The sequence below is a fragment of the Daucus carota genome, chromosome 6, assembly GCF_001625215.2.
Source record: "Daucus carota subsp. sativus chromosome 6, DH1 v3.0, whole genome shotgun sequence".
NCBI lineage: Eukaryota > Viridiplantae > Streptophyta > Magnoliopsida > Apiales > Apiaceae > Daucus > Daucus carota.
Window position 1 is genome coordinate 25,935,601 of NC_030386.2, and position 22,142 is coordinate 25,957,742.

General features: G+C 32.3%; 2 protein-coding genes across 4 annotated transcripts in view; both read right to left on the reverse strand.

Annotated features, from left to right (window-relative positions):
* Positions 1 to 806: 806 nt before the first annotated feature.
* Positions 807 to 22,142, reverse strand: part of LOC135147325 (factor of DNA methylation 3-like) — a 34,680-nt gene continuing 13,344 nt past the window's right edge. For 2 of the 3 annotated variants that reach the window (XR_010284786.1, XR_010284784.1), the window contains exon 4: positions 6,206 to 6,363. The gene's annotated coding sequence lies outside the window, so the exon portion shown is untranslated. Of the gene's footprint in view, positions 1,154 to 6,205; positions 6,364 to 22,142 lie in introns of those variants that run through there. The other variant, XM_064080388.1, reaches the window with a different exon arrangement.
* Positions 8,649 to 10,896, reverse strand: LOC108226145 (protein INVOLVED IN DE NOVO 2-like). Its single transcript, XM_064080156.1, has 5 exons — positions 10,719 to 10,896; positions 10,481 to 10,581; positions 9,455 to 9,718; positions 9,117 to 9,329; positions 8,649 to 8,873 (listed from the first exon to the last, which is right to left on the reverse strand). Exons 1-5 carry the CDS (start codon positions 10,894 to 10,896, stop codon positions 8,649 to 8,651), a joined length of 981 nt encoding a protein of 326 aa, XP_063936226.1.

Consider the following 22,142-nt stretch of genomic DNA (forward strand, 5'->3'; position numbering starts at 1 on the left):
GATAATACCTAGGTCCATAAATTTGCTAGACATCTGCATTCCCCATGAATGAGTTTCAGAGGAATAGCTTGCCCTAGATTACCAGATAGCTTGCCCTAGATTAGGGAAAAGCTAGAACCAGATGATATATGAAGGAAAAGTAATTAACCTCTGCATTTGCTTTATCATTTCAAAGGCCATGTAGCTTCTTGCATGCATATCTTCAAGATATAGTACCCTAATTTTAGGGAGAAATATATTAGGGTGATTTTTCAGATCCCAACGACAATTAATACCTCTTATAAATTACTCTCAAACAGTTAGGTAAATACATATAAAAACTCAGTTTATGGAAATATCACAATATCTTAAAATAACCATGAATTGAATTGAAAATTGCAAAATAATGCACAACATGTTACCTAAACTAATTCACACTGAGAAAACATAGCTTACCTGAATGGAAACAGATCTTCTTACCATAGATTAGAACACATTTAATACAAATTAAATAATTAAAGTAGTAATTTAGGTATAAATTCGATATATATCAGAATATACATATATAACAATTTAAACTGGACTACAAATTTTAAATAAAAGAAGTTAAAATTTAATTTGGGTAGACCTGATAAATAGCATAGGTAATAATCTCTACTCAATCTATTGCACACTGAGAAAAAAATAGCTTACCTGAATTGAAACAAAACTTGTTGGCCAAGTACAAGGTTTTTGCATCAGATATATGAGTCTCCCAGTACAGTACATATTCATTTCTCTTACCATTTCTATTTACGTCCAGTATTAATATTCATTCTTTCCAGGAAATATTCTTCATGGCTACTCTTAGTTCTTCTGCTGCCTCTTCCAAGAAAACTAAATCTGAAATATTCATCAAGTCGCTTAAAATTAAGAGGAGTACCTCAGCTCTTTTAAAACGGGTTGCACAAGACGTTTGTCCAGTTTGCTTGGAGGACTTTGGTGTTAACCAAAAAGTTTGCTTAGTCAGCTGCAATCACATGTTTCATGAAAATTGCATCGTTCAATGGCTTCGTCAGAAGAACACGTGCCCTTTGTGCCGCTGCAAATTATACAATAATGAAGATCCTTTGATTGTCAATGCTCAGCAAACAAGAATCAGGTCGACGGTGCCCAGGATGTCCGTGCGCGCAACCTTTAACATGAATAATTTTAGAATGTGATATTCTGTTTCTTTTTATGCACCAGAGTTTAACTCTATGTCTATTATATTATGTCTATCTTGTGCACCTAGTCGTCATATATAGTTGAATGATTTGGAATTGTTAAAAAACAATTTTTTCAATGTACACTATGTTGTTTTAATCTTTAATGGACAGGGCAAACCAGCTGCTTCTAAAAGAAATACTATATATATTTCTTTTACAGAGAAAAGAGAGAAATTAGAATCTTAAAGGGGCAGATTCTACTTGTGACTTACTGTTTTTGCAGGTCAAAATTATGCTAAATTTTGCTTACGAAGATCTACCTGTTTTTAATCAACTTCTGTGCCTTTTTAGTATAAGAAAGTACATCCAGTTGCTGGTTAAAATTGTTCGGCAGACCTACTTCATCCTAAATGGATTTGGTCTAAATTGAATGTCTGGCGACAAGAAATTGCTGGCATTTTCATTCTGTTCTCTGCTTCCAATCTGATGGCATTTTCCTCTGCATTCTGCAACACTTCAGTATTCAACCTAATCATTCTTCATGAATAAATTCAGGTGTCATCTATTCCTCAGACCATTGTCAATGACTGAGAGAACAACAGCTTTTCAGCTTACTGAAGGTAACAGTTCATTTGTGTATATCAGCTCGAACCTTACATCCATGAGAGTATTACTACACAAGATTTTTATTTTAGGAAATCGATACTGATGTGTCTACGTCCTATGTTTCTTCTATTGATTTAATTTCTTTTTTCCGTCAGATATACGGTGTCAACACTTATTAACAAGATATCATAAGTTTTTCCTACTCCCATAGTCAAATTATAAGCCTTTAATTCTATCTATAAAGGAGATACAAATGTTAAAAACAGCTACTCTTACAAAACGAGGGAACATCACGAATTTAGAGTGTTGTGGTTCACCCTGAGATTTAACCTGTTGCTTTAACTCTGGACAACACTTTTTCGTCTAAGCTGATTATTATTAGTGCTGTCTAAAACTGTTTTTGTTGTAGTGTTGTTAATCGGTGAGCTTTTCTCAAATCTGATTTTACTTTATTTTTCTTCATTTCCCAATGATAAATTTACATAATATGTGCTATTTTTCGAAGTGATTTTTTTTTTGTTAGTAATTTGTATTTTAACAAGATTTGTATTAGAGTAACACTTTGCGAAATGAGAACTTAGTGTTAGATATGAGATATCCTAGCCTTTTCACTTATTTCCATCTAAATCACACAATCGAGCATATAAATATATAAGTATCACCCCCGTCATTTCTTTAAGTGTGTCATTTATCTACTTCTCTTTTCTATAATCAAAAATATTAAACGATAGCACAAACAAAGATACAAAAATGAATTAAAAGAAAAAAAAAGATAGAAAAGATAAGTAGGTGAGTGGCTTACGATACATTTAATAATCTGTCCTGGTCACACTATCAGGTCATTCTGTAAGTATTTCTCTAGCGTTTTATGTGGACATAACATTTCTGAAATTGACTCCTTCTCGATCTCTATTTATATGTGGCAACTTCACTTCTCTCCCTCCGTCCATCCTTCACTCATTCTTACTTTTCAACCGCTCATGATAATATTTTGCCATACCTTTCATGTTGGTTTAGTTTCAGAATATATATGAATTAGATTTTTAGTTAAATATCTAAAACTGTCGCTAATTGTTGATCTATATTCATTTTTATGATTATTTCAAATTATTATTAGTGATTTTGTTGAATATGATGGTGGTCTCATGATGGTGTGGGGTGACTTTAGTGGTGTTATGTTAGTGGTGACGATGGTGAATGATATAACTAGTGGCAGTAAAGGTGATGACTAGTGTTAATTATTGCGAATTTGTTGAAGCTGATTGGAAATACTATAGTAGGTGTGTAAGTTTAATTATGGTGGGTTTTTTTAATATATAAATATGGTGATATTTCACAACTCCTTTTTTTTTTAATGTAGGAACCCGTTTTTTTTTAACGTAGGAACCGCAACCGCTACCCTTTGGGTGCGCATAGTTGAACCAACCCTTGCGGGCTATTTCACATCTCCTTATAATGATTTACAGGTGGTTTTAGAGTTGGGGGAGAGAGGAGGGGACGGTTTTGTGGTATATGATAGTTTATAGCAGTGATTTTGATCATTTGAAGTTATCTTATAAAATTGGATTTAATTTCAATTATAAATCCAAACATACTTGTCATGCTGATGAATTCATGTTTTTAAAATAAAAATTATTTGAAATTATTTAACACATATATTCAATGTTTATTTAAACGCTTTTCATGTGTATCATATTAAATTTGTAATTTATTTATTGTTTGAATTCAGAAGATCTTACATTCAGTATCATTTTTCTAAAATTTCATGAATTTTTTTGTAAACTTATCAATCAATTTTACTTATTTTAAGTTTAATTGAAGTTTATTTTATATTTAAGCGACATAAAAAATAAATATTTTAGTCATTTAAATTAATAGCTAACTTAACTAATTAAATTATAACATAAACTTGGATGTGAAGTATATAAAACAATTCAACCGTAAATCCTAATCCAAGTAGAAACATGAACCCGTATCTATAAATATATCCTCAATCCCAGCAATTACGTACCTTAGTTCTCTGAATATCTGTCGTAATGAGCATCCTTTATTTTTCTAATTCAGCCAACAAAACCAACCCAGCACAAAAATTCATCAAGTTACTCAATGCAAAAAGTACTACTCTGTTAAAGCGTGTAGAAAAAGAAGTCTGTTCAATTTGTTTGGATGAACTCGATGTCGACAAGAAAGTTTGTTTACTCAGGTGCACTCACATGTTTCATGAAAATTGCATTGTGGAATGGCTTGGTGGAGAGAATACGTGTCCTTTGTGCCGTTGCAAAGTTTACGAGAATACTACAGTGCTAATGCGTAATAGGCGACCAGCTAGAAGGACGGTGGCAGCTGGCATAAGGCCGACGACGACACCTAGGATGTGGGTGCCACCGAGGTCCACAAGTTTTACACTTCGTGTTCCTGATCCTGATATTGATTATAGTGATTAAGTTAGCATTGTGAATCTGTGATGTTTCTTTTGTACTCCATCTGTTGTGGACAGAGCAGAGTTAATTTCGGAACCAATTATATGTTGTAGCTATATCTTTTGATTCTCTTATTAACCATGTATAATTCTTAGAATTTCTGTGTTTAACTGTGAAAGACGAATTGTGAGGGATCTTTAATTTCTAAATAAGTTGTATTGTAAAAGGAGGGACATTATGTTCACACAATTATTTATTGAATGTTTGGTGTTTGTCTAATATAAATTCCGGCAGTAAAAAATTAGCGAATATGGAGTAAATCCCCCTGATTTTGCTAATTTCGACTCCTTTATAATGATGAAATTGAAAACTATTTTGATCCAAAATAACTTCAGGTTGAAATTAGCGTTTTTCTTGTACTGAGATGTGTGTTCTGAGTAATGAGTTAGATATAGACTGATTAAGAAATTAGAGTTTGGGATAATGTGAGTTAGTGTTTTGATTTTCGTTGGAGGTTTTTTAGTGTTAGAGTTAGGTTCTCAGAGGACTTTGTATTATAATTTTTACATTCGAGGGAATTATGTCAAATCAACAAATTCAGTATGTAGTGGCGCTTACATTACATAACTCACACAGTAACGAGACTTTAAATAGAAAATGAGAAACAGTTATGTAGGGCTATTTTTGAGTTGACTACTTTAACGCCTTAGTAGTATAAACTTGCCGTGTCAAACAGAAAGGGACCTCTTTCTTAACCCCTAGGATGAGAAGTAGGTCTTGGTTTTGGTATGAAGAGTTTCGGCCTTTGTTGTCCCTTGATAAAGTGAGTCTACTTAGCAGATATTGGGAGGACTAGCTGAGGAGATCAATTGTTCAATAGGAATCCTGAGAATGGATGGTTGATCGCTTGCTGAGGATGGATTTGCTATAGTAATTCTTTCTCTCGGCTTATATAAAAAAAAGTGACAATTCCTTTTTATTTGGTTAATTATAAGTTGATCCAAATAGCTGGGTCATAAGTTTATGATAACCAAACTTCTTTAAGTTCATTCTTAAAAAAATGAAATGAATAACAAAATAATGAAAAAGAAATGTGACAAAAGCGAGTCAAACTTGCGTCATAAATGTGATTTGACCCAATTGTAGTTTGATTTTTAAAATGCACTATTTTAAAAATATAAAATTTGTTAAGTTTCTAAAAATCAAAACAAATTCAAATTTTGTGTGTGTTAGGAGGATGATTATTTTAGGCACACACACTCCTAAATTTGAATTGTGTTTGAATTCTGGTCTTAGGTTGATCCAAATATCCCAGTCATAAGTTGATTAAATTAGTTGATTAAATAAGTAGAACCAAATTTTCTGAAGTCCATTCTTAAATTAATAAGAACAAATAAAAAGTGAGTAAAGCAGGTCAAACTTTAATCATAATGTGATATTTAACCCATTTATAATTCAATATTTAAAGTGTATTATTTGAAGTATATACAACTTGTTAAGTTTCAAGAATCAAAGCAAATTTGAATTCCGCGTGTCAGCATGATGATTTATCTTAGTCACACGCACTCTCACACATATGTATATCAAGGATTGAAAATATAATAGAAATATCAATAAATTACCGACCAGCATAAAAGTAAACACACAAAGACTCTATTTATTTTTTTAGAAAGAGATCTGGATTTTCGTTAGTAAAGAAGAAAAATCTACGATCTTATTTTAGTTGGTTAATTGGTTGAGAAGGAGGGAGGGAGGAAAAATTAAATTAAAAATTACAAATAGCAGTATCGATCTTTACAAAACTTCTTATGGAAAACAAAAATTAATCTAAAGATTACTAATTTGTTATATTAATTTTTAATATTAATGGATTTTGCTGATCAATCTGAATAAAGATGAATTATGTGGGCACTACAGCTGTTTTATCAATCAATTCAACTAATGATATTGAAGTAAGTTAAAAAGGTAAATATAAGGACGAAATGAAGAATGCAAGGACTGAACCATGCATCAACCTTTTAAGCTAATGGTACAATTAAAAATAACTTTGATCATATTTTATACTTGCTATAGTACATAAAAAACAGAAAAAAAATGAATTCACATTTTTGTGTAACAAGGTGGCACCATGTTGGGTTGGTCGATCTGGTGAATGATGTCGAATCACATGCCTGTCACAAATGGGAGAAAGAAGATTACAAAAGATGCAAACCAAACAAACAAAGAGTTGAGAGGAGTCGTCTATAAATAAAGTAGAAAAAATCGAAACTACCATGTAGCAAGCTAGCTCTCTGTATTGCTGGAGATTGTAGACTGTAGAGGACATGTAAAAGGATCTAAAATAGCGTCATCAATAAAGGTCTAAGCACGGAAACCATATAAATAATGATCTGTTCCGTGGCGCGGTTTTCTGTTTACAGGTGCTCTCCAATCTCCATCAATAAAGAGCTGACAAACTCTGTTTTGGTTTCTGCTGTTTCTGCTTCTACGTTTCTGGACTCCTTTCTATACTTTCTCTTATTGCTTGTGCTGTATCTTATAATCAGTACATTGCAAGTATTACTCTCTTGTATCGTGTATAACATCTCTTTTATAGTGTATAACATTCACTATAGGGAAAGGAAGCATTTCCGACCATCAAAGATGGTCAGTTTAAGATGTAGTTAGTCGGTTCAGATGGTCAAAACTGACAGGTCGCTTAAACCCTCGTCATTACTCGATAGTGGTACTGCAGTTATGTTTTTCAATCCAAATACATTGTGATTTAAGAAAATTCAGTTTAGAACAGATAAAAAGAGATCGGATTGGATGAGGTTGGTCCGGTTAACCAACCAGTGTACACCCCTAGATAGGGGTAGTACATCTCATATGGTAAACAATCCTCCACGCTTTCTTTCTTTTCCTTATAATAAGACATACCAAGTTGAACCGACTAGGACCTGATCGAGATACTTTGGGATCTTAGGCCAATCATAAAAGTGATAAAAACTTTGTATCAAACAGTTATTATTTTTCTTTAAAAAGCTAATTATATACGCAAGTATACAACGGCTAGTTTGAGTTAAAGATCAAAAAACTTTAAAGATTCGTTTAACTCAAATTGAAAACATAATTATATGAGATTAAAACAACTTTAAAATCACCTCAGATAGATATGAGATAATGTAGAAGTAGTTGTAGTTTGAAACAGTATTTGAATTAAATCAACTACTCCATATAATTTAATAAAATGTTTTTGAATACTGTTATGAGTTTGAATATATATTAAAAATGTAATATTTGGATGAATTCACATTATTGGCATCATAATTCTAATATACAAACTCTCTTTCTATGTCAATATAGAAAATTCTTTCAAATTAAATTGAGTTAGTACACATAAAATTTCACGACACACTATAATCAAATATAATATAAATAACAAGTAGTACTCCAAGTATCTTTTATTAAGTGTGATCAATTAAGAATTATACCCATCATGAATTAATACATATTTAATCAAATTTTAAATCTAAGCATGCGTATGCTTAAAAAGAATCACATGGTAGTATTAACGTAGTACTGTTTATTCATTTAAAAAGATATTATCATAAATTTTAGAAATAAAAACTATTATCATATACATAATTTGTTAAAAAAGAAAAAAAAAGCAGCATATATATATAAACATATACGAAATTTAATGAACTAAAATTTAAATTTGTTAAACCTGGCAAATATTCAACTCAGAGCAAACTTTCTTCAATTACTTCTAATCAAACCTAGACGACTCAATTCAGAACCCTCAAGTTGCTGCCTATTCTTTGCATATTACTGAATATAAAATTATCCTCCTCTCAACAATTAAACACTACAGCATAGCTTTCCAAATCTACATCATGGATGCCTAAACACTCTGTGAACAGGTGGGAACTGTCTCCGAAAAATATTAAAGTCTAAAAGATATATAGGACCTGGTATTGCAGGATTGTACTAACTTAAAGACACGCCATTATCTAATCAATTCATCATGTTCTAAATGATATTACGTAAAACTTGCAAATATGTTTCATATTTAATTATGAGAGCTACTTTTCTCCTTGATAAAAAAAAGATAATTTTTGTTTGAGAAATTAAGCTATAATTTATATGGGTCAAAAAGAAATATTCATGTTAAATTTATATCTATAGTAAAGATTTGATAACCAAGTAAAAAGAATCCTCTAATTATATTAGAGAATATAGGCAAATGATGAGTGTAGCAGAAGCTAATGTTGAACATATAATTTTTTGTAAAAGTACTTTGATAAGGCATAACAATGTCTTTGTAAGATGTTCAACAAAACTAAATGAACTCATGTAGATATATGAATTGTTATGGCCTTCTTGGACAAACATTATTCTTCCCAATAATCTTGAACAAAACTAAATGAACTCATGTAGATATATGAATTGTTATGGCCTTCTTGGACAAACATTATTCTTCCCAATAATCTTGCAGTAGTTGCACTAGATGCGCAACTGCCTCACCTACCGTAGCAGGTCTATTCTGCTCATGGTCCCAAAGAAGTTCTACACCGCGTCTTTCTACGGGATTGTACTGCATTCTCTCGGTTAAAGCTTCGGTCACAGCTTCATGCACCGATTCGCCATATTCAATCTTTAAGTTTTTCAACTTTGGATCGTCCTCGTCTATTATTTCCTACAAACACAAAACCATTATTACATAAACAAACACCTGATGATGCTATAAATTTTTCACTGCATAATCAGCTTTGTGTCTATCAAAAGTTGAGTATTATAATATTATAAAAATATGAAAAAGGAAATTCGATGCATGAATAATTAACGAAATACTAAAAATAGCATTAACTCGATATAAAATATCAAACACAAAATAATATAATTATACAAGCGAGTGAAAAATTGAAAATTAATAGCACACCTTAGGTTGTCCGTCAACATGAACTACTTTTAACGGGCGCCAATCAGGATCTTGAAGGTATTTCTCCCAAACTTGGTAAATTGGTCTAGCCAAGTAAAATGCTTCTTTTTTTCCACAATTATATATTTTCCGCATAGCATCCATGAATGGCGCAGAATACAGCTCACCGATATAGCGATTAAAAGATCTACGACTGTGAGGGTCAACAATTGCCTGCAAAACAATTAGCTTGGTAATCACATTAGTCAAGCTTATTTTTGAAAATCAACAGAGAGATCAAACGATTTTATTCAAAAAAAAAAAAACTTTTCAATGGCAACTAGATACCAAAAACTTACGTCTTCCAATATGGCCTTATGAGCTTTATTCAGCGCCTCCATACTTTTACCTTCTTTCAGTTTCAGAGTTTCGTTCAGATCTTTTAGATAGTAACAATCTTCACCTAGGTCCTTAATTTTGCTAAGAGCTTCTATCACCTGGCTTTCTTTAATTTGCTTTATACTATCTAAAGCTTGTTTATGTAGCTTAGACGATTCTTGCTCTGCTGCATCAAGTTCTTTTCGAATCTCAGATATTCTTCTTTCCAAGTTCTCCTCATGTTTCTAAAATTTGAATCCACAACCACAAGTGTTACTAAATAATTTGAGACTCAAACAACAATTATTCACCAAAACTAGATACAGGGCCGGTGAATAACATGTACAAGACCCTCTCTGTCTCAGAATTTGAGGGGCCCCAAAAATTCTCAAAGTCCATGTTATATTATATATGGACATATATATAATTAACTTTAATTTTTTATTATATGTTGATTAAAATTCTTTAGTTATATATTTTTTTGATGGTTAGTTGATCGCCATTATTATTATTATCATTATCATTATCATTATCATTATTATTATCATTATATAAACTGATATTATATTCTAATGCTAGTATTTTATCTCAAATTTAATTATTTATTAAATTATTTTTTGAGTTTTTGGTATTTTTCTTATGTTAGTATTTTATTTTAAATTTAAGTATTATTTATTAAAATATTTTTTGAGCCTCTTGTATTGATTTGCTAATTATATTTAGTGAATAATTAATATATAATTTTTATTCTTATCACAAATTATATATTATAACTATTATTTATTTTTAGTTTTAAATAAATTAATATAATTTACATAAAAAATAAATACGGCTCAACGATGTACATGATTTATTAAATGTTTTTCTTGTTTTAAATTCTAGCTAGATTAATTTAAAATAAAATAAGTTTATGTGGTGTGCATTTTATTAATAAAAGGGCTCATATTTTAATGTAGCACAAGGCCTCTTTTTTAATTGAGTCGGGCCCGACTAAATAGATAACACACCTTACGATCTTCTGCCAATTTTCTTATACTTTCTTCGGTATATTTGTTCTCTGACAGCTTCTTGACCTCTTCTGTAGCATTATAAGTAAGCGTTTCGAAATCTGCATTATTCCAAGACTAGAATTGTTATCAAAGTAGTAAAATGATACCGTGAAAAATATAAATTACATGAAAAACTTTTTTTTTAAAACAAAATTACATGAAAAACTTAAAAAGTGAACGCGAAAAAGCATATAACCTTCATTGTAAGATTGAGAGAGTATATCATATTCATCAGTTAACTTTTTTATGGAGTTTATGTTCACCTTATTTATGCACTCCAGATTTTCGAAGCTTTTCTCCATAGCTTCAATGGTTTTTTCCACATCTAGTTCACCGTTGGTTCCCATCTCAGCAGCACTTGGCCAAGAACTCATTGCACCCGTACCTTTCAAAACAAACGAAAAGAAAATATAGTTACTGATATTCAAATAACCACTAATCAGTAGAACTTAAGGAGACACAACTGAAAATCTCAGATCTTTAATGGTATATCACAAAGCATAACTATTACAATACAAAGGTTAAAAAGGAATTGAGAAAATTACAACCAAACAAATACTCATATATACTTGAATCGGAGTATATATATATAAGAGACAAGAAACATAGAAGATAGGACTGAAACTAAAGAATTACTTGAAACTGAAAAAATTGTTAAAAGCGAAAAAAACAACAATACTGAACCAAAATACAGTGCTTCTTATGTATGTATTGCTGCGATAACCGGTGCTAGTTGGTCAATCTTTATATAGTACCTCTAGGTTCCATCTGAAATAGAATATTAAACGAATATATGATATAAAAAGAAGATTCTGCACAAAATATACTTTTAATTATTCCCTACCATCGCAGCTGTCCAATGAATACTTGTCCCGATAAAATTTCATGAATCCTGCCGAATATGAAAATACTTAAATAATATCCAATTCAATTTATCAAAAATATTATAGTAATAACTTTAAGAATATTGTCAATAAAATATATAAAAGCTATAAGATTCATCACGGACAAAATCAAGTTACCAACAAATGATTAGTATTCGATTGGGATTTCAATGGATTATTTTTTCATCAATGGATTATAATAGATTGTATGTGATTTTGATTTTGCGTAGATTCCTAATAAAATGTCGCAGAGTTGATAAGATTTTTTTAGGATTAAAGCACAATACTTCAAAATCTCATAGATTTTGGTGGGATTTCAAAAAACTTAAAATACGCTGTGAAATCCCACAAAATCCATTATTTTATAAAATCCAAAAAAATCCATCAGCATTTGAATACCATCAGATGTTAATGGATTTTAAACAATCTCAATTGAATACTATCGGATTTTTAAGCATAATTTAAAATCTTAATTGAATACCACCAAATTTTGTAGCATAATTTAAAATCCCAATCGAATACCCCAAGATTTTAATGGATTTTAAACAATCCCAATTGAAAACCCTCATATTTCATTAATGAAATAAAATCCTTTAAATCCCCAATCGAATACACCGCCTAAGATTCCAGCTTTCTTATATTTACGGGGTGTATTCGATTGGGATTTTAATGGATTGTTTTTAGAGTATGAATTTAAATGGATTGTATGTGATTTTGATTTTGTGCGGATTCCTGATAAAATGTCGCAGAGTTAATAGGATTTAAGCACAATACTTCAAAATCTCATGGATTTTGGTGGTATTTCAAAAAACTTAAAATATACTGAAGAATCCAACAAAATCCATCATTTATGAAATCCAAAAAAATCCATTAGCATTTGAATACCATCTTTTAATGGATTTTAAACGATCCCAATTAAATATCATCGGATTTTAAAGCATAATTTAGAATCCTAATTGAATACCATCAGATTTTGTAGCATAATGTAATAATCCCAATTGAATACCCCAAAATTTTAATGGATTTCAAACAATCCCAATCGAAGACCCTTGAATTTCATGAATTAAAAAAATATTTTAAAATCTCAATCCAATACACCTCGTTAAAAACTTATGCCATGTGTATCTTATGGGTCCTCGTCCAGCATTCGAGTACATCTTATATAACCTATTGTCGTTGGATGAATATCTAGCTCCATGTGTATCTTATGGGTCCTGTCCAGCATTCGAGTACATCTTATATAACCTACTATCGTTGGATTAATACCTAGCTAGCCAGGATTATAACAAATTTCCAATACGTCCTGTTATTAACCGCTGGACGGGGAAGATGACCCATTCCACGCTTAAAAAACGATGGATGAGTCCCCGTCTAGCGATTTAAAAGTAAAAATATTATAATCCTAACCACTAGATATTCATCCAACGACAGAAAACCAGCAGTAGGGACCGGCACTCGGTACCTGCCAATTTTATTTGAATTTCAATTTAGTTAAATTGATAAACAATTTAGATAATTGTTTTAGTAAATTAACTTAGATATTTATATGATTACTATTGAATGGATACTTATATAAATTTAAATAATTAATATGAAAAAATATGAGAATACCAGAATCTGAATTGCAAGCTAGACCCCACCTCCCTAATCAATTAAGGTCCAGTTTTGATGGTTTAATTTCTTTAATTTTCAAAATTTTTAAGGATGGGAAGAAGAATATTTTTCAACTCTTTGGACAAGAGTGAAAAAATTTGAAAATTGTCTTCCTCAACAGTAATTCAATAATGAAATTAGAAAATATAGAATTTTGTTGTTCTTTAAGATCATACATTGTTTATATCATCATTTTATATAAAGATCATGTCAGAAATCATACCAATCTAACTAGAATTCAAAGAACATGATATAAACTAGCATAAAAGCCCGTGCAAGACACGGACCTCTAGTTTTGGTTGTGAATAATATCCATGTGTAATCATATTATTTTCGAGTATAATTATTATGTTTTATTCTTTGACAAAATATATGTAAATATGAAACGTAATGTTTGCAATCTAATAGCATTGATAGTAATAAGTACTATATTTAAAAAGAATTATGGATCAAAAACTATATTTGGCCTGATTTTTCTATATTAAATTCGTTAAGATATAGAGCCACTATCATATTATCAACATGTTTAAAATTATATTTGAAATTAATTTTGAAACTCTTAGATTTTAAATATATCATACCTCATTAAAAGTATCTGTAATTTATTGTTGAAAATTATTAAATTATTTCATCTTATTCTTATATAATCATGATTTTGATGAAAACTTGTTCTTGATGTGGCTTATCTTTTTAATTTCCATATCAATTATATAGTACTTCAATGTCTTAGATTTTTATTGTTAATTTAAAATATTAGATGATTATTACTTTAATACAGTATGTTATAATATTGTCTCATTTTAAAATTTCGATTTTTTTATCATTAGTTTTCTGAGCTTGTTGATTAAGATTTTTAATGATTTGTCATGTAATCATTATAAACCAGATCTCAAAATGATTTTCCGGGATTTCAAATAGCAAAAATAGAGTAGATACGAGTTAGGACCCATGAAGTTCATAAAAATATGAAATATTTAGTTTAATTAGTCGTGTAGTTACTTTTTTTGGTTTTTGCAAACTCATATTTTTAAATATTTTGATACTCGTAATTCTCAAGGGTGAGCAATGTAGCATATTCAATTGTTAAAGATCAAATCAGGTCTTCGATACTGTGGATTATGGAAAAACTATTCATGTTGTAGTCCCGTTTAATAAGATATTAGTTTTCACTGTATCGCGTCGGATTATCTGGTTCAGAATTAATTATATTTTATTAGTTTAATTTGTAAAAGATTAATTAATTTAATTGTAGTTTGAATCATTTTATTTAACTGGTATGTTATATATTGATGGATGGCATATTAGAATTATAGTTTTAAGACTTTAATATATATAACTTATTTCTATGTTTTATTTTATTTTAACCAAGTAAATTTTATAACTCAATTCTTTTTAGTAGGTCTCGTAAACACGTTTTATTATTATTTGGTTGACTTCTGATTAACAATATAGAATTTTCCCAAATTCACCTTCATATCACAAGTTACAATATTTCAAATTCATATATCATCAAAATTACATCATTTAGATATATTTTCTAACATCAAATTTGATGTCTTTCTCACTATTCTTATATATATAATTTTCTTTTAAAAAAATTTAGTTACACGTTGAATTCTGAATTCATAAGTTTAAAATAAAAACTAATCTAAATAATTCAGATTCTTTTTCAATTTTAAATCTATTTACGTAAATAATTAATTTATAGATATTAATCTATCATGTAAACAATATATGAGACTTAGCTGAAATAATAACTTATCTCAAATAAATAAGATATTGAAAAGAATATAAATACAACATTTTTAATGTATGTAATTAATGCTTTTGAATAAAAAAAACTAATTGATTGTATAGTTCAAGTGGTTTGAGTAGTGTATTTGTATTGGAGATCGGTTCGAGTCTTATAATTAACATATATATATATATATATATATATATATATATATATATATATATATATATATATATATATATATATATATATAGGGGAGGGTTCTGGTACAAACTTACAAACTTTTTTTGTTCAACACATATATAACTTGAGTTCAACATTTTTTTAACATATTTTGTTGAACATGGATTAAAATAGTGGTGGAGAAGTACATAAACCAATTTTTAAACGTAAGAACTAAGGTAAACATGTTATATAACTAATATTTATGTTTCTAGACCCTACCCAAACCCCAGAGGTATAGTTTAAACATCTTTTTAGATATATTCAACACAATGATAATTAGTGTTCAACACCCGATGTTGAACTCCAGTTATAAATATGTTGAAAACGCGATTTATTTATGCGTTATTTTTAAAAATTATGATGTTTTTTGAAAAATTTTCAACATGGATACTTTATATAATTAAGGATTAACACGATGGGAGAATAAAAAAAAGTTTGTAAGTTTGTAACTTAAAAAAGTTTTTATTTGATCCTATCCCTATATATATATATATATATATATATATATATATATATATATATATATATATATATATGAGGATAAGTTCGTTTCGGAGCTAGGTAATTTATTCCCTCCAGAGGGAGGCGTGAGGTCTTGGGTTCGATCTTATAATTAACATATTTTCATATAAGTTAGGATAAGTTCGGAGCTAGATAACTTTTATTGACGAGTCAATTTCTGTGATAACTTGAGAATGTTTGGACATGTGATTGGTACACCCGCATCAATCAACCAAGCATCCCTTTGATTTGGATTTGGAACATGGCGCAAATTTTACTTTTCTCCCACCTTCTTTGACATAGGCTTGACTCCACTGATTTGATGTGCCTCCTTTTTTATTTCGTTTGAAGGAGGAGATCTTGTGCTTGGATTGGAAAGCTCCTTCTCCGGATGCCTCATTTCGTCGTGACATCCTATCTTCATGAATTTTTAATGATGCTATTAATTTCGAGACAGTTAGCTGTGTGAGATCTTTAGATTCTTCAATCACAGTAACCATTGTATCAAATTTTTCGGATAAACTGACCAATATTTTTTCTACAATTCTTTGATCAATTATATTTTCTCCATTTGATTTCAGTTCATTGTCCAGCTTAATTATTCGGGAAGAGTAGTCCTTAATTATTACACCATCTTTCATCTTAAGGTTCTCGAATTCACGTCTCAAGTAACATTCATTATTCTGGAAAATATTGTATCTGTAACTGAAAGATGTATTTTTGCTAATGCCTCAACATCTTTTTGTGTCCTTTCAACTTGTGTAGAGGAATAAGCTTTGCATACAACAAGGATGAGGAATAAAATTTGCATACAGAAAAGTTCTTCAAGGAGGAGTGTTAAATAATGAAGAACTTTATTATTTAGTAAATATTAAATGAAAGGTTAATATGTTATTATACATAAACCAATAAATTATTAATAGTAGTTAAACAAAAACCACCAATATTAGTGGTATATGTACAGTTACTATATTGGGTGCTTAACTCGGCAGATATAAATATGGGTTGATATTTATGTATTAAAGATAAGAAGAAGAGTTATATTTTCGATAAACACATTTATTCTCTTTTATCTTCCATGCACTATTAGCACAATATAATCAAATATCCAACATTTGGTATCAGAGCCTAAAGATCACAAAGGCCTATATTTACTTCCGCAATATAATATATAACAATGGCATTCTCTCAGCAACAAGTTATTCCCATTTTCAATGGAGAAAACTACAAGTTCTGGAGTATCAAAATGAAAGTTGTCGTACAAGCTACACAACAATTGTGGGATGTTGTGGATAAAGGCATACCTCAGGCCGAGGCTACTCCTAGCAGGCTAGCACACAAACATCTAACAAAGAGTTATATTATTATAAACATATTTATTCTCTTTTATCTTCTCTTCACTATTAGCACAATATAATTCATATCTTCTAAGAATTGATCATACTTCAATATCTACTAGTAGAAAAATCCATAATCCATGATTGTTAGGAAGTGAACATGCTCTTAACAATTAGAAGTCTTTCTGAAATAGCAAATCCCTGTTTTGCAGAATAAAAGGAATTACCTGCATATTGAGTACCCCGACCTTCCTGGGACGCCTAGCGGATTTCTGAAACACTACTCTTGAGTACATAAACTGCATGTTATCTATGTTTTATTTGTCAACATGCATACTCTTGTACAATGGCATAAACGATCGATGCTAGTCTTATGTTAGTTCTTGAAATTATTACGCCATCTAATATTTTTGTTGTTTTGTAGTATGAGTATATATGTATCTCTATACATACTTTAGGATTGTCAAATTATTGAATATTAAATATTAATATATAATTAGTTCTTTGTATATTTTATAGAAATATCCTAGAGGTGTAGTGAATTGATGTAGTAATTTTTGGGTAAACATTGCCGTCGATGATTCTGGCCTTCTACTCCATTCAATGAACTTAGCTACCAGAGTTACAGTAATTAACCATGACGTAAATAATTACACTGTTGCCTCTCTGCTATAATCACTCCTGCCAGTTGCATAGAGGGATTAAAAAATTTCCATCATAAAACGCTGATATATTGCTCATAAACTTTACTGAAGTATATATTCTGCTGTCTATTAGAGTTGCAGTATATCAGAACTTGAAGTTCCTGTTATACAATCTGTGCAAAAACCAACAATACAAAACGTGCGTTTGTGTGTGTGTGACAAAACAGTAGGCGTAAGGAGACAAACAGAACGAAGGATATATGAACGGAAATCCGAGTCCAGTGCGTAACTGTCTCCTTAAAGCGTATTTCGCCCTCACCGTATGTGATGAACGATCGCCTCCCAGGATAAAACGGATTGAAACGATGCAGTAAGCACCTTCTACGAACAAGAACAAGAACTGAAACTATCACCGACGCGGCTAGGGTTTTGGGTGCGAGAGGCTGTGTATTTTTCGTATGTCTAAAACCCTAAGCTATAATGAATATATATAGGCGATGCAAGGCTTGTGCGCTACGCTTCTCAATTAATTAAAACGCGTTTAATTAATTTACGCGGTTATAAATTAAATCCGAAATCAAATCGAATTAATTTAAAACCAAACAATTAATCCGAAATCAAATCGGAATTAATTTCTGTCAATTTAATTGAGCCCAAGCCCAGTGGAAAATTAAATTCAGCAAAACTAGTCCGTAATTCTTCGGGCCCAGATTTTGCTGCATTCGTGTCCGCAGGTCGCACACGCGGAAAAGCTCGAGGCTTGCGAAGCCACGAAACTCCCCTCGAAATCCCACAATTTGCACCCCCCCTGCGCGCACGTAGGTGGTGGAGCATAACATACTAACACAAGTTAAACACTACAAGAGTGTTCTACTATATAAACCCATTAAAAGCCCATATTCTTTTCTATGTGGGATACTTGCTCTCTTTTCTAATTTTCCACTACCAAGGAAGCAACTTTGGATCATCACAACTCATCCATTCCTTAGTCGTTTTGAGTGAATAAACATGCATTGGAAAGCTCTCTCGGAGGAGAACATAATCCAAGCATAACCCGCCACGAGCACGTAGCCGAGCCTCACTCAAATTGGTGCTCAAAATGACAAACTTCCAACAATCCCCCACATGGGTGAGATTGATGATTTTCAGTAGCACACACCAGACAGACACGGGGTTTGACTTTTGGTGATAGTTTCTGCGATCAGATATAGCATACGATAGGTAGAGAATGCTCCTTGAACCTTCGCTCGATTAAGCACATCGACTTTACTGGTAGACAGTGGACGTGCTTGTCCTTGAACTGTTCGACCGTTTGTGTAAACGATGATATACTTATCACTATATCCTTTCTGACTTGTTCAGTTCTCATGAGTATGTCCATTTTGGCCATGGAACATCGTCCTGGTTCTGCGGGAGTTTCTAAAGAATTGCGCCTTGCAATTCTCCTTTGAAGCGGCCCCACTTCTCTCCTACATAGGTGATCTTTATCTTATAGAGTAACCCGCGTTTACTCAACTGAATTCCATGCGTGTACCACTCCATGTATTCACCAAAGATCATTAAAAGCTCAAGGCTTAACCTCGTACCTTACGGGTCTCACTGTTTCTTCATCATAGGAACAGGCCAGGGGTTACCCCCACAGTGATTAGGTCATCATGATTTAGTTGTCCCATTGAACCAAGTTCTTGGGATCTCCAGTCAGCAATGGTTGGGTGTCCACCATGATGCCGTTAAGCTATAGGCTTAAGACCCATTCCTCTCGATGATTTCTCAACCACTTCTCTTGGTAACCCTTTGGTTAGCGGATCCGCAATATTATCCTTTGACGGTATATAGTCAATAGTGATAATTCCGGTTGAGATTAATTGTCTAATGGAACTATGTCGTCGTCGTATATGACGGGACTTTCCATTATACATTGTGCTCTGTGCTCTGCCAATAGCGGATTGACTATCACAGTGTATCCCTATTGCAGTCACAGGCCTCGGCCATCTTGGAATATCCTCCAGAAATTGGCGTAGATATTCAGCCTCTTCAGCGCATTTATCTAAAGCCACAAACTCAGCTTCCATTGTGGAGTGAGTTATAACCGTTTGCTTGGAGGATTTCCATGATACTGCTGCTCCAGCTAGTGTAAACACGTAGCCACTCGTAGACTTTAGTGCCTTCTTGCTAGATATCCAGTTTGCGTCAGTATATCCTTCTAATACTGCTGGGTATCTGCCATAGTGCAATCCATAGTCTCGAGTTCCCCTTAGGTACCTTAGTACCCTTATGATCGCTTTCCAGTGATCATCTCCAGGATTACTCGTGAACCTACTCAACTTGCTAATTGAGTACGCAATGTCTGGTCTTGTACAACTCATTAAGTACATCAGACTTCCAATTATCCTAGAGTACTCCAACTGAGAGACCCCCTCACCTTTATTCTTGGATAGATGTAAAGTCATATCCACAGGTGTCCTAGCTTTCTCAGTATCATCCTTAAGAAACCTCTCAAGGATCTTGTCAACGTAATGAGGTTGACTTAGTGCGAGACCCTCTGATGTTCTAGAAATTTGGATTCCTAGAATTACATTTGCGAGTCCCATGTCTTTCATGTCAAATCTTGATTTTAACATGTCCTTTGTGGATTTGATCACTTTTTCATTGCTTCCGGCAATAAGTAGATCATCCACATACAATGTCATCATGACATAACCGCTCTCGTCATCCTTGTAATAGGCACAGCTATCACATTCGTTGATCTTGAAGTTGTGTGCTAACACGACTTCATCAAATTTCTCATGCCATTTCATAGGCGCTTGCTTCAAGCCATATAGTGATTTTACTAATTTACAGACTTTCCTTTCTTGTCCAGGGACAGCAAACCCTTCAGGTTGTTCCATATAGATTTCCTCATCTATATCCCCATTTAGAAAAGCTGTTTTCACATCCATCTGATGCACTGTTAAGTTTCGCATCGCAGCGATTGCAAACATCATCCTTATAGACGTGATTCTCGTCACAGGAGAATACGTATCAAAATAATCAAGGCCTTTCTGTTGCTTGTATCCTTTGATTACAAGTCTGGCCTTATACTTATCAATGGTTCCGTCAGGTTTCAATTTCTTTTTGAAAACCCATTTGCTGCCTAGTGCTTTACAACCAGGTGGCAGGTCCACTAATTCCCAAGTGTGATTCTGTAATATAGAATCAATTTCGCTTTTGATGGCCTCTTTCCACATAGGTCCATCAGGTGAGGTGATTGCTTCCTTATAGGTTTTCGGATCACCTTCTTCGAGCAAATAGGTCATGAAGTCTGACCCAAAAGATTTCTCCGTTCGTTGTCTTTTGCTCCTCCTCACAACCCCCACATTTTCATCATCACTTTCATCATTCTCATTTTCATCATCTACAGATTCATGAGTTCGTTTAGATGTCGTAGGGTGCTCGTTTCTTGGATTACAAGGAAACGTAGTCTCAAAGAATGAGGCATTTCTTGATTCCATGATCGTATTCTTTTGAATCTCAGGAATCTTAGAATCATACACAAGAAACCGATATGCTGTACTACGCGGAGGATATCCGATGAAGATACAATCCACGATTTTCGGACCAATCTTCACCTTCTTAGGTGTAGGGATCAGTACCTTAGCAAGGCACCCCCACACTTTCAGGTGTTTGTAGCTCGGTTTCTTTTTCTCCCACATTTCATAAGGACTCACATCCTTATTCTTGCGCATCGTAATATTTAAAATATTATTTGCGCTTAAGATGGCTTCCCCCCACATCGATTGCGGAAGTCCAGAGCTTAGCAACATCGCATTCATCATCTCTTTGAGAGTGCGATTCTTCCTCTCAGCCACTCCATTTGACTGAGGGGAGTATGGTGCAGTGACCTCATGGATTATACCATGTTGTGAACAGAATTCCCCAAACGGTTCAACATATTCACCTCCACGATCGCTACGAATCCTTTTGATTTTCTCAGTTTGTTGTCTCTCGACTTCTTCCTTATAGATTTTAAATTTATCTATAGCTTCATCTTTGCTTTTCAGCAAATATACATAGCAGTATTTTGTACAATCATCTATGAATGTAATAAAATACTTATTTCCTCCTCTTGTTGGAGCGAATTTTAAATCACATATATCGCTATGTATTAGGTCCAGCACCTTGGTGTTTCTTTCCACACGTTTAAAAGATGATCTCGTTAATTTTGCCTCAACACAAGTTTCACACTTATGTTTTGAATCGATAGTTAATTTTGGTATGTATTCTTTTGCACTTAATCTTCGTAAAGTGTCATAATTCACATGTCCTAATCTAGCATGCCATAAATTAGGAGACTCAAGCAAGTAAGCAGAAGAATTCTTCATTTCATTATTTTCCTTAACGGACATTACATTGAGCTTAAACAGCCCATCACTAGCATAGCCCTTGCCTACATACATACCCTTCTTAGACAAAACAACTTTATCTGACTCTATTACAATGCGAAAGCCATGTTTACTCAACAAAGAACCGGACACAAGGTTCTTGCGAATATCAGGCACATAAAGTACATTCTTCAAAGTCAGATTCTTCCCAGAGGTCATCTTCAGAATCACCGTGCCTTCCCCTTCAATGGTAGAAGTCGCAGAGTTTCCCATGTAGAGC